General features: G+C 43.3%; 1 protein-coding gene across 1 annotated transcript; it reads left to right on the forward strand.

Annotated features, from left to right (window-relative positions):
* Positions 1-5,436: 5,436 nt before the first annotated feature.
* On the forward strand, positions 5,437-17,388 carry LOC134944181 (uromodulin-like). Its single transcript, XM_063932757.1, has 7 exons — positions 5,437-5,506; positions 6,056-6,264; positions 6,939-7,090; positions 8,475-8,720; positions 11,179-11,341; positions 11,479-11,560; positions 17,372-17,388. The coding sequence occupies exons 1-7, from the start codon at positions 5,437-5,439 to the stop codon at positions 17,386-17,388; spliced, it is 939 nt and encodes a 312-aa protein (XP_063788827.1).
* The last annotated feature ends 652 nt before the right edge of the window (positions 17,389-18,040 follow it).

Genomic DNA, 18,040 nt, shown 5'->3' on the forward strand with positions numbered 1-18,040 from the left:
ATTAGGCACCTGACAGTTTTATGTGAAACTGGAGGTCTTTCTGGGCAGGGGTGTATCTAGGGGTCCGAGCGCCCCTGGCAAAGTCGGGGGCAGGCCCCCCCCCACACATATTTGAAATAAAGGAGGCGTGTCAAAAAAGGAATGTGGCCTTGTGGGGAAGGGGCATGGCCACACAATAGTAGTGATGAGCGGGTTCGGTTTCTCGGAAACCGAACCCCCCCGAACTTCACCCTTTCTACACGGGTCCGAGCCACACTCGAATTCTCTCGTATGGCTCGGGTAACCCGAGCGCGCCCAAACGTCATCATCCCGCTGTCGGATTCTCGCGAGATTCGGATTCTATATAAGCAGCCGCGCGTCGCCGCCATTTTCACTCGTGCATTGGAAATGTTAGGGAGAGGACGTGGCTGGCGTCCTCTCCGTTTATGTTGATGCATTGCAAATATTTTGTGCTTGCTTATTACTTAATTGTGGGGACTGGGGAGCAGCTGTATATAGGAGGAGTACAGTGCAGAGTTTTGCTGACAGTGACCACCAGTAATACGTTGTCTGCCTGAAAAACACTCCATATCTGTGCTCAGTGTGCTGCATATATCTGTGCTCACACTGCTTAATTGTGGGGGCTGGGGAGCAGCTGTATTATATAGCAGGAGTACAGTGCAGAGTTTTGCTGACAGTGACCACCAGTATACGTTGCCTGCCTGAAAAACACTCCATATCTGTGCTCAGTGTGCTGCTTTATTGTGGGGACTGGGGACCACCAGTATAATATTATATAGGAGGAGTACAGTGCAGAGTTTTGCTGACCAGTGATCACCAGTATAAAATATATAGCATTACGGTACAGTAGGCCACTGCTGTACCTACCTCTGTGTCGTCATTAAGTATACTATCCATCTACATTCTATACCTGTGGTGCATTTTAGTTTTGCAGTTTGCTGACACAGTGACCACCAGTATACATTCCATATACAATTCCATCTTGCACCTCTTTTTTCTTTAATTTTTCTTTGCATCATGTGCTGTTTGGGGACAATTTTTTTGAAGTGCCATCCTGCCTGACACTGCAGTGCCACTCCTAGATGGGCCAGGTGTTTGTGTCGGCCACTTATGTCGCTTAGCTTAGTCACACAGCGACCTTGGTGCGCCTCTTTTTTTCTTTGCATCATGTGCTGTTTGGGGGCAATTTTTTTGAAGTGCCATCCTGCCTGACACTGCAGTGCCACTCCTAGATGGGCCAGGTGTTTGTGTCGGCCACTTGTGTCGCTTAGCTTAGTCACACAGCGACCTTGGTGCGCCTCTTTTTTTCTTTGCATCATGTGCTGTTTGGGGACAATATTTTTGAAGTGCCATCCTGCCTGACACTGCAGTGCCACTCCTAGATGGGCCAAGTGTTTGTGTCGGCCACTTGTGTCACTTAGCTTAGTCACATAGCGACCTTGGTGCGCCTCTTTTTTTCTTTGCATCATGTGCTGTTTGGGGACAATTTTTTTGAAGTGCCATCCTGCCAGACACTGCAGTGCCACTCCTAGATGGGCCAGGTGTTTGTGTCGGCCACTTGTGTCGCTTAGCTTAGTCACACAGCGACCTTGGTGTGCCTCTTTTTTTCTTTGCATCATGTGCTGTTTGGGGACAATTTTTTTGAAGTGCCATCCTGCCTGACACTGCAGTGCCACTCCTAGATGGGCCAGGTGTTTGTGTCGGCCACTTGTGTCGCTTAGCTTAGTCACACAGCGACCTTGGTGCGCCTCTTTTTTTCTTTGCATCATGTGCTGTTTGGGGACAATATTTTTGAAGTGCCATCCTGCCTGACACTGCAGTGCCACTCCTAGATGGGCCAAGTGTTTGTGTCGGCCACTTGTGTCACTTAGCTTAGTCACATAGCGACCTTGGTGCGCCTCTTTTTTTCTTTGCATCATGTGCTGTTTGGGGACAATTTTTTTGAAGTGCCATCCTGCCTGACACTGCAGTGCCACTCCTAGATGGGCCAGGTGTTTGTGTCTGCCACTTGTGTCGCTTAGTTTAGCCATCCAGCGACCTCGGTGCAAATTTTAGGACTAAAAATAATATTGTGAGGTGTGAGGTGTTCAGAATAGACTGGAAATGAGTGTAAATTATGGTTATAGAGGTTAATAATACTATGGGATCAAAATGACCCCCAAATTCTATGATTTAAGCTGTTTTTTAGTTTTTTTTTAAAAAAACACCCGAATCCAAAACACACCTGAATCCGACAAAAAAATTTCGGTGAGGTTTTGCCAAAACGCGTCCGAATCCAAAACATGGCCGCGGAACCGAATCCAAAACCAAAACACAAAACCCGAAAAATGTCCAGTGCACATCACTACACAATGGGGGTCATTCCGAGTTGTTCGCTCGCAAGCTGCTTTTAGCAGCTTTGCACACGCTAAGCCGCCGCCTACTGGGAGTGAATCTTAGCATATTAAAATTGCGAACGAAAGATTAGCAGAATTGCGAATAGACACTTCTTAGCAGATTCTGAGAAGCTCCACACTTACTCGGCATCTGCGATCAGTTCAGTGCTTGTCGTTCCTGGTTTGACGTCACAAACACACCCAGCGTTCGCCCAGACACTCCTCCGTTTCTCCAGCCACTCCCGCGTTTTTCCCAGAAACGGTAGCGTTTTTTCACACACTCCCATAAAACGACCTGTTTCCGCCCAGAAACACCCACTTCCTGTCAATCACATTACGATCACCAGAACGAAGAAAAAACCTTGTAATGCCGTGAGTAAAATTCCTAACTGCATAGCAAATTTACTTGGCGAAGTCGCACTGCGGATATTGCGCATGCGCATTAGCGACTAATCGCTCCGTTGCGTCAAAAAAATAACGAGCGAACAACTCGGAATGACCCCCAATAGTACTTCCAATTCAAATTATGCCACACAGTATCACATTACACTGCACAATAGTGTCCATTACTCACATTACAATGCACAGTAGTGTCTCCTCTTATTCACGTTTCGCCACACAGTCATACCCCTATAGAAAGCACAGTCTATAAAGGGCATATGGGGAATGCAAAGGGAAAATGGAAATGTGGACCACTGCTAATAAATATATTCCTATTTTTATATGTGGAATGTGGTCAAACCACATTTGCCATTAGTATATCTGATCCTGCCCATAGGCACACACATATACACTTACATACATAGGGGTATATTCAATTGAAGTCTGTTCCATTCCGACATTCATTTGTCAGAATGGATCCGACCTGGGCTATTCAATGCAAACTCAATTCGACTTTTAAAAAAAGTAGAATTGAGATGCGGGAGCTGAGATGGGGGAGAGCCGCGCTATAGCAGCGTAGCCGGAGGATGTGTCACAGCCGCCGCTCACGGCAGCATCCACCCGGCCGGGTGGATGCTGCTGTGAGTGACGGCTGTGACATCCTCCGGCTACGCTGCTGCAGCGCTGCTCTCCCCCGTCTGCCCGCGGCTCTTCCCTGTCTCCTCCTCTCCCCCATCTCTGCTTCCGCATCATAGCCGCCGCTCACGGCAGCGTCCACCCGGCTATACAAATACAGTCACATACATACTGTACATAGTTACACACTTATTCATATACATAGTCACATACTAATGGGGACATTTACTAAGCAGTGATAAGAGCGGAGAAGTGGACCAGTGGAGAAGTGGCCCCATCAACCAATCAGTAGCTCTGTATAATTTTATAGTATGCAAATTAAGGATGTTACTTCAGTGCTAATAATCAGTAGCTCTGTATAATTTTATAATATGCAAATTATAGATGTTACTTCAGTGCTGATTGGTTGCCATGGGCAACTTCTCCATTGCAACTACAATGTCCAGCAACACACTATATAGATCTGCTCAGTCACAATGCTCCTTATTTCTCTGGCAATTATTTTACAAGTGTCATACCCAGTATTAGAACCTATTACACTGGAAATAGTACCTCCCACTTTCCATACTGCTGGGCTGTCTGACAGTGAGTGTCATGTAGTCCCACCCCCGTGCTTCCACTCCGTCCACGGCCCTAGCCCAATTCAGGGCCATGCCTTGACCCCCACCCTCCCCATAATCCGGCTCTGACTGTACCTGGTGACTGTCTGTCACTGCCGACGCCAGTGTCCAGCGGCACAGCTCAGCACTAGTGATCAATCAGACTCAAGGTAAACTACAGCTCCTAGCAGCCCTTGGTGCCAGGAGCTCTCAGCAACAAGGGCTGCTGGGAGCTGTAGTTTATGTTGAGTCTGATTACAAGTGAGGTGTAGTGCGCTGCTGCCGGACACTGGTGCTGGCACTAACAGACAGTCACCAAGTCTAACAGTACCACTTGGTTCTACCCACTGGCCATGGATGGCACAGCCGGACGGCGCCCCCTCCTTGCTTGGCGCCCCTGGCGAGTGCCATCCTGGCCAATAGGTAGATACACCCCTGTTTCTTGGTGCAGGTTGTTAAAATCTGCAGCTACATTATGACACGGAAATTTCGTTCTCCAGACATCAAAATTACCTCAATTCTTTCCTCTTTTGTCAAAGCCATCTTCAGTTTTCTCATTTCCTGCACAGTTTTTGAAACAAAAAGGTGTACTGCGACTTTTGAATCATGCTGTACTACAATGTGTCAGAACAGCAGTTAATAAATAAATAAATAAATAAATAAATAAATAACAGCAGGTGGGTAGCTATGTGTGTGACACATTAATTAATAGCAGTAAAGTATATGTATAAGAAGCATTCTGGTCAGATGAATCCATATACCTTTGAAAGGAGATATAGTTGTGGATGCACAGGCCCTAAAAAATAGATTTTGCTCAATGCTGTGAAATAATCAGCAATGTTTTTTGAACTACCAGGAGACTATTGCATTAGTAACAGTTGTACTTCAGGCCGGACATACTGTACATCAGAACAATGTGTACCCAGCTGACGGGACGACATTTCATATCTGAGGCACACATCAGAACGATGTAATGAACGACCGAACGATCCATTGTTCCATGCTTCATTATAAAGCAAGGGGTCGCTTGCGCTATCTTCTGAAGATATGGCATTCGACCCACGGAAATGCACAATCAGGTATACACACTGCCCGATATGCAGAATATGTTATTCTGATTCAGCCGGAAATTACATTCGGCCAATATGAGCCAGGTGTGTACCCACCTTAAGCCCTCCAGAGGTTGCAAGACCCGAAAACTAGTGAGATGACATAAGATAAAACACAGACAAATAAAATTATCTAAACTGTTACACAAATACTGTATCTACAGTATATATATGTTCCAGCATAACTCTGGAATGCCTGGAGCAATTTACACCAAACTTGGTACACATATGACTTACAATCTGGAAAAAAACACAGTGTGGTTAAGACACTCTTAGCTCCCCTAGGGGTGGGGAGGGGGTGACATGTAAAAATCCATAGTTTTCGGGGTCGCGGACATGAATAGTGACACTCCTGATGCCGTTTCAGTCCAAGATCAGCTCCCATCAGCATGGCGGTTGAGAAGTGGTGAAAAATAAAATGTACAAAATGACCAACATTACTGTCAAATCCATAGTTGTCAGGGTCGCTGAGCTGATTGGTGACAGTCTCGATGACATTTAAGCCCAAGTATGTATCTTCACGCTAATTCTTTTAGGGGTTGGTTATTGCCGAACCTCTGAGAGAGCAATAGGAGGAAAGGAGAGATAGAGATTTTGACTCTTAAATGACACTTAAAGGAAAGCTTGACAGTCAGCAACTGCTTATCTGCTGTGTAAAGGGTACCGACAGCTCTCCCAGTGACCTTAAGTGTTGTGCGAAAATCTATATAAACCTTGCCTGCAAATCCGTCATGAATTGTTCAACCTGCCTGAGGGGGAAAATAAAGTGAGTTGGACTGTACTCCGTCTATGTGATTCTGTCACATTCTATCTATCTATCTATCTATCTATCTATCTATCTATCTATCTATCTATCTATCTATCTATTCACACAAAAACACAGTCACAGTGGAGCATACCCCTTATTTGTACAGTTATCTGATTCTTATTTCTTATTTTTTTTTTTGTTGGCAAGGTTTGGAAGACTTGGATTTTGAGTTGACATGTAATCCACAAGACATTAAAGTGTCTTTTAGAACATGTCAACTGAAAAGTTTAAATTTAAATGCCACAAGTGTTTACCTCTCCGACAAACGCTGCAGAGGTATTAAGGATCAGAATAATACAAGTGTTATTTCCGTTACATCTTCTCTTCAAGATGGAGACTGTGGAGCCCAGCTATATGTGAGTAATATGCTAATTTACCTATCTTTCTGGACGAAGTGAAATGGAGTGATTCACGTGATTGCAGTACTGCGGTGTAGCCTCGCCGTACCTTCCCTAGCCCAGTATCCTAGGCTGGGGAGTGAGGCTGCTGCCACTCTCTGCAGGCAGGGAGTAGCAATCTCCTCCTCCCTGCCTGATGTGCAACTATACACAGACCAGGGGGTATATTTACTAGAATGGGAGTTCTATTTAAGATGGGATGTTGCCCATAGCAACCAATCAGATTCCAGGTATTATCTTCTAGAAGGTGCTAGATAAATGAGAAGTAAATCTGATTGGTTGCTATGGGCAACATCCCATCTTAAATAGAACTCCCATCTTAGTAAATTTACCCCCAGGTGTAGTGAGCAGGAGAGAAGTATTATTGGTGGGGAAAAAAATTGCCCTGTTTGCCTGAATTCCCCCCTGTTGTCATACTGTAGTGTACGTTATCATGAGTTGTCTAATATATTACAAAAAAAGCCATTCAAATGTCTGTTTGTCCGTCTACCTATCTATGGAATATGGTTTACAAATAAGATACAATTATAAAGGGATATGCCTATGCCAGTTACAGGAAAAGTTCTCTGTGTGATTACCAGTAAATAAAATAAACAGTAAATAAAGTATTGCAATCCTATTATATTCCATAGAATAACGGGACACATGCCATCTATAAGAATATTATGTATGTCCAATTGGAAACAGATAAAAAAATCATCAGGAACTCTGAAGCTCAGATGAATTTCTCTTGTGCTTATCCACTTGACCTCACTCTTAAAACAACGTTTAACCCTGTTCTAAGGTACTGTGAGTTTGGAGTAAACTTTATTACTTTTCAAAATATAAAAGAATTTGCTATAATTGTGAGTTTCTAAGCACACCACACTTCAATATACTCCCACATAATTCTGTATGGAGGAGAGCCTCCTCATTAAATTGTAAAGTATTGCTACATTTATTCTAATGGGAGTGTAGACAAACAAGCTCATGAGGGTATATTTAAGAAGTGGAAGATTTTGCAAGCTGCCACTACTCATCAGGTGGGATCTCAATATTTAAAGCTGTAATAACATTAAGTGCAAGCCCCAGTGTGTTATGCATGCTTTAAATATTGAGGTCACGCAGGCAGAGAAGTAGAGAAGTGCGCGGACCCCCTTATTTTTGTTTTGGTTCTAATTCATTACCGTGCGCACCCGCCTGTCCTCTGTTCATAGTGAACAGATAGCAGGTGCGTGCATACGTACGTGCGTACGTACGCGCTCTTCCGCTATCCAGTGTCATGCATGCCGTGATGCATGCGCATTGTGGCAACAATCTAACCGGACACTTCTGTCAGCATTGTATTTTAAACCACTTTATGACACTGGTGACAAACTTCTCTTATCGCGGCTATTTGCAATGGTCGGAAATAAAGTTTCAAGACTGTTTACCATTATTCTCACGCCATGACACCTGCTCCTATAAGCAGCTGTACTGGCAAATACTATACATTTTTGTTTCTCCTTTGATCACAGCAGTGACAGATTACAGCTGTGTTCTGGCGGGTTGGGGCTGGGAGACCGGCGCGAGGGATGCCGGTGGTTAGCATACTGACCCTGGGATTCCAGCAGCAGAATGCTGGGGAAGTTAGGAAAGCGCAACAAAGCACAGCGGGCTCGGTGACTATCTGCGCTCACCACAGGTTCTAGTCCCACTCTATGGGTGTTGTGGACACCCACGAGTAGGAATAGTCCCTGTCAGTCAGCATGCCATCTGTCGGGCTTGTAAGCAGGCGGGATCCCGGCATCGGCATGGTGACCACCGGGATCCTGAGTGCCGGTCACATGACTGGATCCCGTTCTGGCATATAGGTCAGCACATCATGTGGCCAAAATGATTAGGAAAGAGGTGAGGAATCTGAAAAGATCCTCTATGCTCTCTGATGGCTCATTCAATAGGAAACAGCTGCTAATATAATTTTCAAATGGCGTTAACTATCGGGAAAAAGCTCATCTATGCTTTTTTATACTGGAGGAAGCATTGATAACTCCTTTCTTAAGCCAAAAGCCTCACTGCTTCATAAATAGACCCCTTAACCTCTTATTGATTACTTAAATGTTATTCAGTGGTAACTACAGTATGAAGTCTAATCTTTAGTTATGTGACAATCTGAAGACTAATTCTATGTAACATCATTTTAATTCCAGTTCAACAAGCATCACTGTTGATGGCGCTGGACAATTCAAAGTGTCCATGGTTGTTTATAAGGACCAAAATTTCAAATCAACATATCAAGATACAGAGCTGGTGCTACCAACAACAGCAACATTACATGTTGGAGTTATTCTCAATGGTGCAAATACTTCCCAGTATGTCGTTGCAATGAAAAACTGTTACGCTACACCAAGTAGACATGGTGATGATCCTGTGAAATATTACATCATTAAGGAGAGGTGAGGAATGGAGGAATATCAGAGCTGTGTCATTGATACATTTACAACATCTTAAGGTCCGTACACACTTAACAATTAAATGAGCGACGTCGCTCATTTTCCCCCTCCTTAAGCGACGTCGCTCATTTTATCGTTAAGTGTGTATGCCGGCAGCGACGAACGATGCGTGGCCCCACGGGTCGGCAACGATTGTCGCTGTCGCTAGGGCATGCATGAAGGATGTGGACTGTCGTCCACGACCTTCATGCAGGGCTGGCGGGGGCGTGACGTCACTGAGCGATATGAGCTGTCATATCGCTCAGTGTGCATAGTCGGCCGCCGGCCGGCCGGCCCGGGAGGGGGAAACATTAGACGATGTCGCTCACAGAGCGACATCGTCTAATGTGTATGGGCCTTAAGGCTGATTATGAGTCGGACCCAGCGACAATGTAGGATGCAGTGAAGCTATTTTTTCCCTTCTGAACATGCGTCTAAGTTGCACTCTGCATGCTTCCAGATTCCATACTGACATAGTCATAGTTGCAACTGAAGCAACAGTTAAACAATACTTTTGAAATATATTGGGCATTCCTGGATGGTGACAGGGAGTTGGCTTAGCGGACACACCAAAAATGGTTCTGTCTTATAAGCATATTATCAGAGTGACGTTGGCTTGTCTCTGATAGTGGTCACATAGAGACACAGAATCATTCATACAGGTGGTGACATTCAGATTGAGAATGTGCACCTGCTATAAGCACCGAGCATTATATGAGCATCAAGTCCTTGCACATGCAGACACAGGGAAGGGCTTGTAGCGGTATTTGCATAAAGTTGCAGAGGCAATACTGGCAGAAGGTGCACACGTAGACATTGCAGTATCCCACTCACACTAAGGCCCATAAAGTTTTACATTTAGTTACATTTATCTGATTACATAAAGAGATTACGTCTAAACAAAAGGAGTTCAATGGGGATCATATGATATCGACAACAGCTTCCTGGTCGTCAGTATGCCGACATTGAGGCGGTTGTAAAGACTCCCCTTGCAGGCTCGCTGCTCTCGCCATGCTGTGGGCTCAGTGGCTTGCTGTGCTCGCCACAGGTTCTATTTCCACTCTATGGGTGTCATGGACACCCACGAGTGGCAATAGCCCCTGTTCGCCAGGATTCCGGCTGTTGGCAATGTCTGCTGTGAGAATTCCGGCATCAGTATCCTGACCGCCGGGATCTCCACAGCCGGCAAATTAACTGCATCCCGTTCAATGTGTTACCCGTGACTTTGTGTTTTCTACATCCTGATCTAGTGTTAAGCTCTTCCTAATATGTGTGAACGTCAGACCATGCGAATAAATTTATCCTGTGTGGTCTGCATGTTGCTTAGTTCTTGTTAGCAGACTGTGTCCCCTTTCATCAATTGGAAAGAACTTGAGGTTACAGAGCAAAGTTCTAGAAAGGAATTAATAAGCAAAAAATACTGAGGTGGCTATTCAGTAAAACAATGTTTCTTTTTCTAATACCTTACAATAGAAGTACTTTTTGTTTTTACAGATGTTTCCTCATACACTGAGTGTCTTTGTGTCATAGGGCATGAGACAACCGGTGCGACTGAGATGCTTCAAGATTAGTAACATACCGTATTTGCCTTATATTTTATGGCCAGTATCCAATTAGCCCTGTTCTGTTTTCAGCCGATAAAAACAGCCAGATATCGTGATCAATGACCGTTGGCCATTAACACAGCAACCAATTAGAGGCAGTTTTCATTGTCTGAAAGCGGACCCGAGATCATGCGATAACACATAGAATTGGGGATAAATCGCCTATCCCATGTGTTACTATGGCTGCATTGGCTTCTTATCACGGATTATGGTTCAGGTGCCAGAGGCACCCGAATATATACATTCCCTGGAAATTAGCAGCCCATTATGCCAATATAGTAATATGGCTAGCAAAAGTCTGGAACAGTAGTTACCACCAGATCCTGTAGTATTGTATCTTAATGCGTTTTTCCGCCTCTATCTGTGGAGGAGGTTTTACTAGAACTAATCTGTTAGGGTTCAATACTTATGCAAGCAGCAATTTTTCAGTCTTAATTTTCTTACGAAAAAATCTACAGACAAATGACGAATTATGAGTTTGAAGGTTTACTTTAGCCTACTAGTTATCAATAAAAATACTGCCTGAATCAGTAACGTCATTAAATGACATCTCTATGTAATACAGGCAAATCTGTTGACAACTCTGTATGGGGCACAAAATGGAAGTATGAGAACTTGCAAACTTTATGCACCCATGATGGGGTCTCAGCATACTGTAGGCCATTGTACATATTTCGTAAGTATATGATAGCCTCAGCTCAGCAACAATATTAACCTAATAGTCATAGTATAATCAAAGTACAGTACAGTTGGCTTCCTCTGGTACACCTACTGTAGCTACACATGTAAGTGTTATGTGTATATATTTTATTTTCTAGATGTCCTAATAAGGAAGATGCAACTATCAGGGTGATAGAAAATGGAGTCTCTTTGCGAGGACTCTTTTCTGTTCAAATATTCAAATTTGCTGAAGATTCTAACATGGTTTACTTGCACTGTGAAATCAGTCTCTGTGATACCAAAAGACAGATGTGCAAAACCGTAAGTTTGATACATTGTTCTCCTAAATGTTTAAAAGGACAAACAGGAGTAGGGTATTCATCCAACATGATGTAACCTAAAATGTTATATAAACAGTAGTTGCTAGGCATTTAATTCTTCCAATGTCTTCTTCCCAGTCATGTTCTAGGCCACAGTCTCGCAGAGCTCTGATGCAGGATGCTACTTTTGTTCTGGAGTTTGGGCCTATTATGTGCTATGGTAAGTTTTTGCACTTCAATATGTGAAACTTCAGTAATACAGCATTCTGTGTGATTACACAAATCTGCATTTATTACATGAATTTATTACAAGGTCTATGGGGGTGAATCAGAGATGGACACAGATTGCTGCATACGCAGCAAGATCTGCATCCATCTCCTCACATGCTGGGGGCCGCCCAGCACAGGGCAAGGCTGCCCAGCATGTGATATGCTGCCTCACGATGTGTCCGCAATTTAATTTCATCGAAAAAAGGTTGGCTGCTTTGTTAGGCGGTCAGCCACCATTTTTTAAATCGGAGTGGCTGTGTGTGCCATTACACAGCCGCCCCGAAAACGCTCCCGGCACGCCTCCGTTCAGCCCACCGCGCCTGTGAAATGCTGCATTGCTGCCCACCGATTGCCCGTCGCTGTCAGTTGAGGATGCATCCTTCGGGGATCTTCAATGTGAATGACTACAAACTGCAATGCGGCCGCATCAGCAGCCAAGTCTGACTAACCCCCTATATGCAGAGAACCTCTACTTATACTAATTTAGAAAACCTCCAAATGTATTCAGTACTTTTCATTCTCTGATAATCTTTATTTTTAGTAGACTTTAGGCCTGATTCTGAGTTGGAAGCAGCCGCATCCATTTTTTGTGTCTGTTGATGGTAACAGGCCTGTGAATTTATGTAAATGCTGCTACAATGCCCTTCCCTGGTGTACATACGTGTGTATGAATATTCTAGACCTGAAACAGCCACTTTGAGCTCCTATAGAGGCTGTAATATTGCTTGGTGCGGACTTTGGGGGTAATTCAGAGTTGATTGCAGCATCAAATTTGTTATCAGTTGGGCAAAACCATGTGCAGTGCAGGGGAGGCAGATATAACATGTGCAGAGAGAGTTAGATTTGGGTGGGGTGTGTTCAAACAGAAATCTAAATTGCAGTGTAAAAATAAAGCAGGCAGTATTTACCCTGCACAGAAACAACATAACCCACCCATATCTACTGTAACTCTCTCTTCAAATGTTATATCTGCCCCCCCTGCAGTGCATATGGTTTTGCCCAACTGCTAACACATTTGCTGCTGCGATCAACTCTGAATTACCCCCTCAGACGCCACCATTGGTCGCACCATGGAAACTTACACCAGCTGTATGGCAGGGTCAGATTTTCCATTTGTATATGGCTTCTAATGTTAACGATGCAGCATCTGTGCATGCAAACACTTTAGCAACATGCCCGCGACACTGCCATAACTGGCCTACAAAACAGACCATTTTTGAGGGTCTGAATAGCCAGCTCCCAGTCACTGCCCAGGAAGGCCCAGCACATTTCCAGTGCATTTCTGATACTGCACTTCTTAATTGCAATTGCGCCTTTGTGTGTACACACAGTGTTATACATGCGCCATACAAGGTTTTTTTTTTTTTTGAGCGTGTGCTGCAGCAAAAAAATTCTCATCTCGGAACATTGGTATAATGTGTGTGACACAGAATCAGGGCCTCTGTGTCACAGTACACACGCATATAACTTCTATCTTTCTATTGCTCTGTTATGCTTAAATTGTACACAGAGAATCTCCTCAAAAAACTTAACCCGGCACATGGTTTAGGTACAAACCTATCGTATAGGTACCACTAAGATGCCATTGGGCAATGTAAGTCTTACCATTTGTAATGAGTGAATTTTGCTTCTACACAAATAAAATGTAAATTCTTGTTACTTAAATCCCAAACTGTCTTGTTCAACACATTTATACTTCTCAACAATGAATTTTCTCTGTGCATTGTCATTTTTCTACTTAATAAACACACAGGAAAGTGGTGATACACTTTCTTGTACTCCCCTGGTGATAACAATAGGTACTGAGTTTGACTGCCCTTATTGTGGAGTAAAAATCAATAGGTGAGGCAGGTTGTTTTGGCCGAACAGTGGTGGTCATTCCGAGTTGTTCGCTCGTTATTTTTTTTCTCGCAATGGAGCGATTAGTCGCTAATGCGCATGCGCAATGTCCGCAGTGCGACTGCGCCAAGTAAATTTGCTATGCAGTTAGGAATTTTACTCACGGCATTACGAGGTTTTTTCTTCGTTCTGGTGATCAGAGTGTGATTGACAGGAAGTGGGTGTTTCTGGGCGGAAACTGGCCGTTTTATGGGTGTGTGTGAAAAAACGCTGCCGTTTCTGGGAAAAACGCGGGAGTGTCTGAAGAAACGGGGGAGTGTCTGGGCGAACGCTGGGAGTGTTTGTGACGTCAAACCAGGAACGAACCTGACTGAACTGATCGCAGTTGCCGAGTAAGTGTGGAGCTACTCAGAAACTGCTAAGAAGTGTCTATTCGCAATCCTGCTAATCTTTCGTCGCAATTTTACTATGCTAAGATTCACTCCCAGTAGGCGGCGGCTTAGCGTGTGCAAAGCTGCTAAAAGCAGCTTGCGAGCGAACAACTCGGAATGAGGGCCCGTGTTTGTGTTGCAAAGTGTATTGTTAGTAGTGATGTGCACCGGACATTTTTCGGGTTTTGTGTTTTGGTTTTGGATTTGGTTCCGCGGCCGTGTTTTGGATTCGGACGCGTTTTGGCAAAACCTCTCTGAAATTTTTTTGTCGGATTCGGGTGTGTTTTGGATTCGGGTGTTTTTTACAAAAAACCCTCAAAAACAGCTTAAATCATAGAATTTGGGGGTCATTTTGATCCCATAGTATTATTAACCTCAATAACCATAATTTCCACTCATTTTCAGTCTATTCTGAACACCTCACAATATTATTTTGAATCCTAAAATTTGCACAGAGGTCGCTGTGTGACTAAGCTAAGCGACCCAAGTGGCCGACACAAACACCTGGCCCATCTAGGAGTGGCACTGCAGTGTCAGACAGGAGGGCAGATTTAAAAAATAGTCCCCAAACAGCACATGATGCAAAGAAAAAAAGAGGTGCACCAAGGTCGCTGGATGGCTAAGCTAAGCGACCCAAGTGGCCGACACAAACACCTGGTCCATCTAGGAGTGGCACTGCAGTGTCAGACAGGATGGCAGATTTAAAAAATAGTCCCCAAACAACACATGATGCAGAGGAAAAAAAGAGGTGCACCAAGGTCACTGGATGGCTAAGCTAAGCCACCCAAGTGGCCGACACAAACACCTGGCCCATCTAGGGGTGGCACTGCAGTGTCAGACAGGATGGCACTTCAAAAAAAATAGTCCCCAAACAGCACATGATGCAAAGAAAAATGAGGTGCAATGAGGTAGCAGTGTGACTAAGCTAAGCGACCCAAGTGGCCAACACAAACACCTGGCCCATCTAGGAGTGGCACTGCAGTTTTCTAGCGAGAGGATGAGTGCTTCCATTCTCATGTGAATCTGAACCACTACCCATGAACATAGGCCAGGGCCTCAGCCGTTCCTTGTCACTCCATGTCGTAAATGGCATATTGGCAAGTTTACGTTTCTCCTCAGACGCTTTTAATTTAGATTTTTGGGTAATTTTCCTGAACTTTAGTGTTTTGGATTTTACATGCTCTCTACTATGAAATTGGGCATCGGCCTTGGCAGACGATGTTGATGGCATTTCATCGTTTCGGCCATGACTAATGGCAGCAGCTTCAGCACGAGGTGGAAGTGGATCTTGATCTTTCCCTATTTTACCCTCCACATTTTTGTTCTCCATTTTATAATGTGTGGAATAATACTGTATGCCAGTATCAATAGCAATAGCCTACTACTATATATACTGCTATATATTATATACTGGTGGTCAGCAAAATGTGCAAAACTGAAATGCACCACAGGTATGGATGGATAGTATACTTGACGACACAGAGATAGGTAGAGCAGTGGCCTTCTGTACCGTACTCCTATATATTATATACTGGTGGTCAGCAAAATTATGCACTGTACTCCTACAATATACAACAATGCAGCACAGATATAGAGCATTTTTCAGGCAGAGAACGTATAATACTGGTGGTCACTGGTCAGCAAAACTCTGCACTGTACTCCTCCTATATAATACTGCTGGTCCCCAGTCCCCACAATAAAGCAGTGTGAGCACAGATATATGCAGCACACTGAGCACAGATATGGAGCGTTTTTCAGGCAGAGAACGTATAATACAGGTGGTCACTGGTCACTGGTCAGCAAAACTCTGCACTGTACTCCTCCTATATAATACTGCTGGTCCCCAGTCCCCACAATAAAGCAGTGTGAGCACAGATATATGCAGCACACTGAGCACAGATATGGAGCGTTTTTCAGGCAGAGAACGTATAATACTGGTGGTCACTGGTCAGCAAAACTCTGCACTGTACTCCTCCTATAATACTGCTGGTCCCCAGAATAAAGATATTTGCAGCCCCCTGAAACAAAGTGAGAGGACGCCAGCCACGTCCTCTCACTATCATTTCCAATGCACGAGTGAAAAATGGCGGCGATGCGCAGCTCCTTATATAGAATCCGAATCTCGCGAGAATCCAACAGCGGGATGATGACGTTCGTGCGCGCTGGGGTTAACCGAGCAATACAGGAGAATCCGAGTATGCCTTGGACCCGTGTAAAATGGGTGAAGTTCGGGGGGGTTCGGATTCCGAGGAACCGAACCCGCTCATCACTAATTGTTAGGGCTCATTAAAAAATAAATCTCTGCTCTTCCTATTGTACAGTGACTGTCATAGCACCTTGGTGATTGACAGTGTGAAATAACAGTGACTGTCATAGCACCTTGATGATTGACAGTGTGAAATAGGTACAGTACAGTTTGGGGAAGTGTTTTCCCTCTCTTCCCTTTACTCAGTTAACCATGTTGGTTGCCATAATCTTACTGTCATGATTGCAGGTCACGCATATTACCATGCATATTTTATTCTGACCATCCACACTCATTATTTGTGCCCATTCATGATTGCAGGACTTTCTTTGGGCCTCACCCACTATGTGGAATGCCCTACCATGCACAATAAGACTCTCCTAAAGTCTCCAAACCTTCAAGCGTTACCTGAAAACTCACCTCTTAAGGCAAGCTTATCAAATTCCAGAAACGCTCACATAAACTTCATTAACTTTCCTATCCAATTTACATCCTCACTATACAGTTCACACATATTCTCACATATTTTCTCTTTCTTCACTTGACCTTCCTCCTAGCCCCGGTTCATTATTGTTGTGTGGACATATCATGCAGCCCACCAAGAACCTTTGAATCTGGTGGACAATTATGCAATAGATAGCACCTTTCTTTGTGTATCAATGCCTATTTCCCTTTAGATTATAAGCTTGCGTGCAGGGCCTTCCTACCTCTATGATTGTCTGTTATTACCCGGTTTTGTTTTATCATTAGGAATCTGCGCCAGCCCAAATCTCGGGATTTGGGTCTGTATTTGTTTTGCCAAAACCTTCCTTGTTAGTTTTTAATCTGTATCCTTTTTTTAGATCATAAAAGCAGCAAAAATCACAGAATTAATAATCTACAGTATTATTAACCTCAATAACATTCATTTCCACTCATTTCAAGTCAATTTTGACCATCCAACAACTCACAATATTGTTTTCAATCAGAATAATTAATAAAAATTTCCTGGCGCCAACCAAATACATACACAGTTGCCGCAGCTTTCAATTAGGGAATACTCAGCCCATAAATCAGAATAAAGAATAAATAAAAAATAGAAAGCGCTGGTAACCGTCTACAAAAGGCTTTTTTTATTTAATATATTCTATTTGTTCTTTTCTAAAACAAGATTTATATCTCATACATATTTTAACAAAATCTTAACATACAGTATGCAATATTTATAAACCATATATTCCAATTTTGTATTGTTTCCTTTATCCAGGTTCTGGAATGTATTAATTTAACAGATTTAATTATACTGGCATTTTCTGCTGAGCCTGGATAGATGACATTCACTTGTTGCAATTTGGTCTTTACTACCTATTCACAGCTAAAACAGACACTATTTAACCACTTTAAAAGAAGGTAAAATGTATCCTCTATATATTTATCAGAGAGACTGTCCACAGCTGTGTGATTAAAACACCATATAATGAAGCGTTCTCAGTTGTTTAACCACTGAGAGTTCTAATCCATTGCCGCCAATTTATTCGGCAGCATGTACTCAAATCAGTCCTTTTTGCATACAAAAAAGGTCCTCAATAGTCACTTATATTATAGCTCTCAGTGTAATAAACTGCGCTCCAATGTAGGTATAACATGGCCATGTTATACCTACATATAAGTCTCTCTGATAAATATATAGAGGATACATTTTACCTTCTTTTAAAGTGGTTAAATAGTATCTGTTTTAGCTGTGAATAGGTAGTAAAGACCAAATTGCAACAAGTGAATGTCATCTATCCAGGCTCAGCAGAAAATGCCAGTATAATTAAATCTGTTAAATTAATACATTCCAGAACCTGGATAAATGAAACAATAGAAAATTGGAATATATGGTTTATAAATATTGCATACTGTATGTTACGATTTTATTAAAATATGTATGAGA

The sequence above is a fragment of the Pseudophryne corroboree genome, chromosome 7 (genome assembly GCF_028390025.1).
Source record: "Pseudophryne corroboree isolate aPseCor3 chromosome 7, aPseCor3.hap2, whole genome shotgun sequence".
In the NCBI taxonomy this organism is placed as follows: Eukaryota; Metazoa; Chordata; class Amphibia; order Anura; family Myobatrachidae; genus Pseudophryne; species Pseudophryne corroboree.

Bases quoted from the DNA above. Each gene is read 5' to 3' on its own strand.
- LOC134944181 (XM_063932757.1), top strand. From the start codon at position 5,437: ATGAATAGTGACACTCCTGATGCCGTTTCAGTCCAAGATCAGCTCCCA. The intron at 7,091-8,474 runs GTACTGTGAGTT...TTTTAATTCCAG, and splicing joins ACGTTTAACCCTGTTCTAAG to TTCAACAAGCATCACTGTTG. The intron at 11,342-11,478 runs GTAAGTTTGATA...TCTTCTTCCCAG, and splicing joins AAAGACAGATGTGCAAAACC to TCATGTTCTAGGCCACAGTC.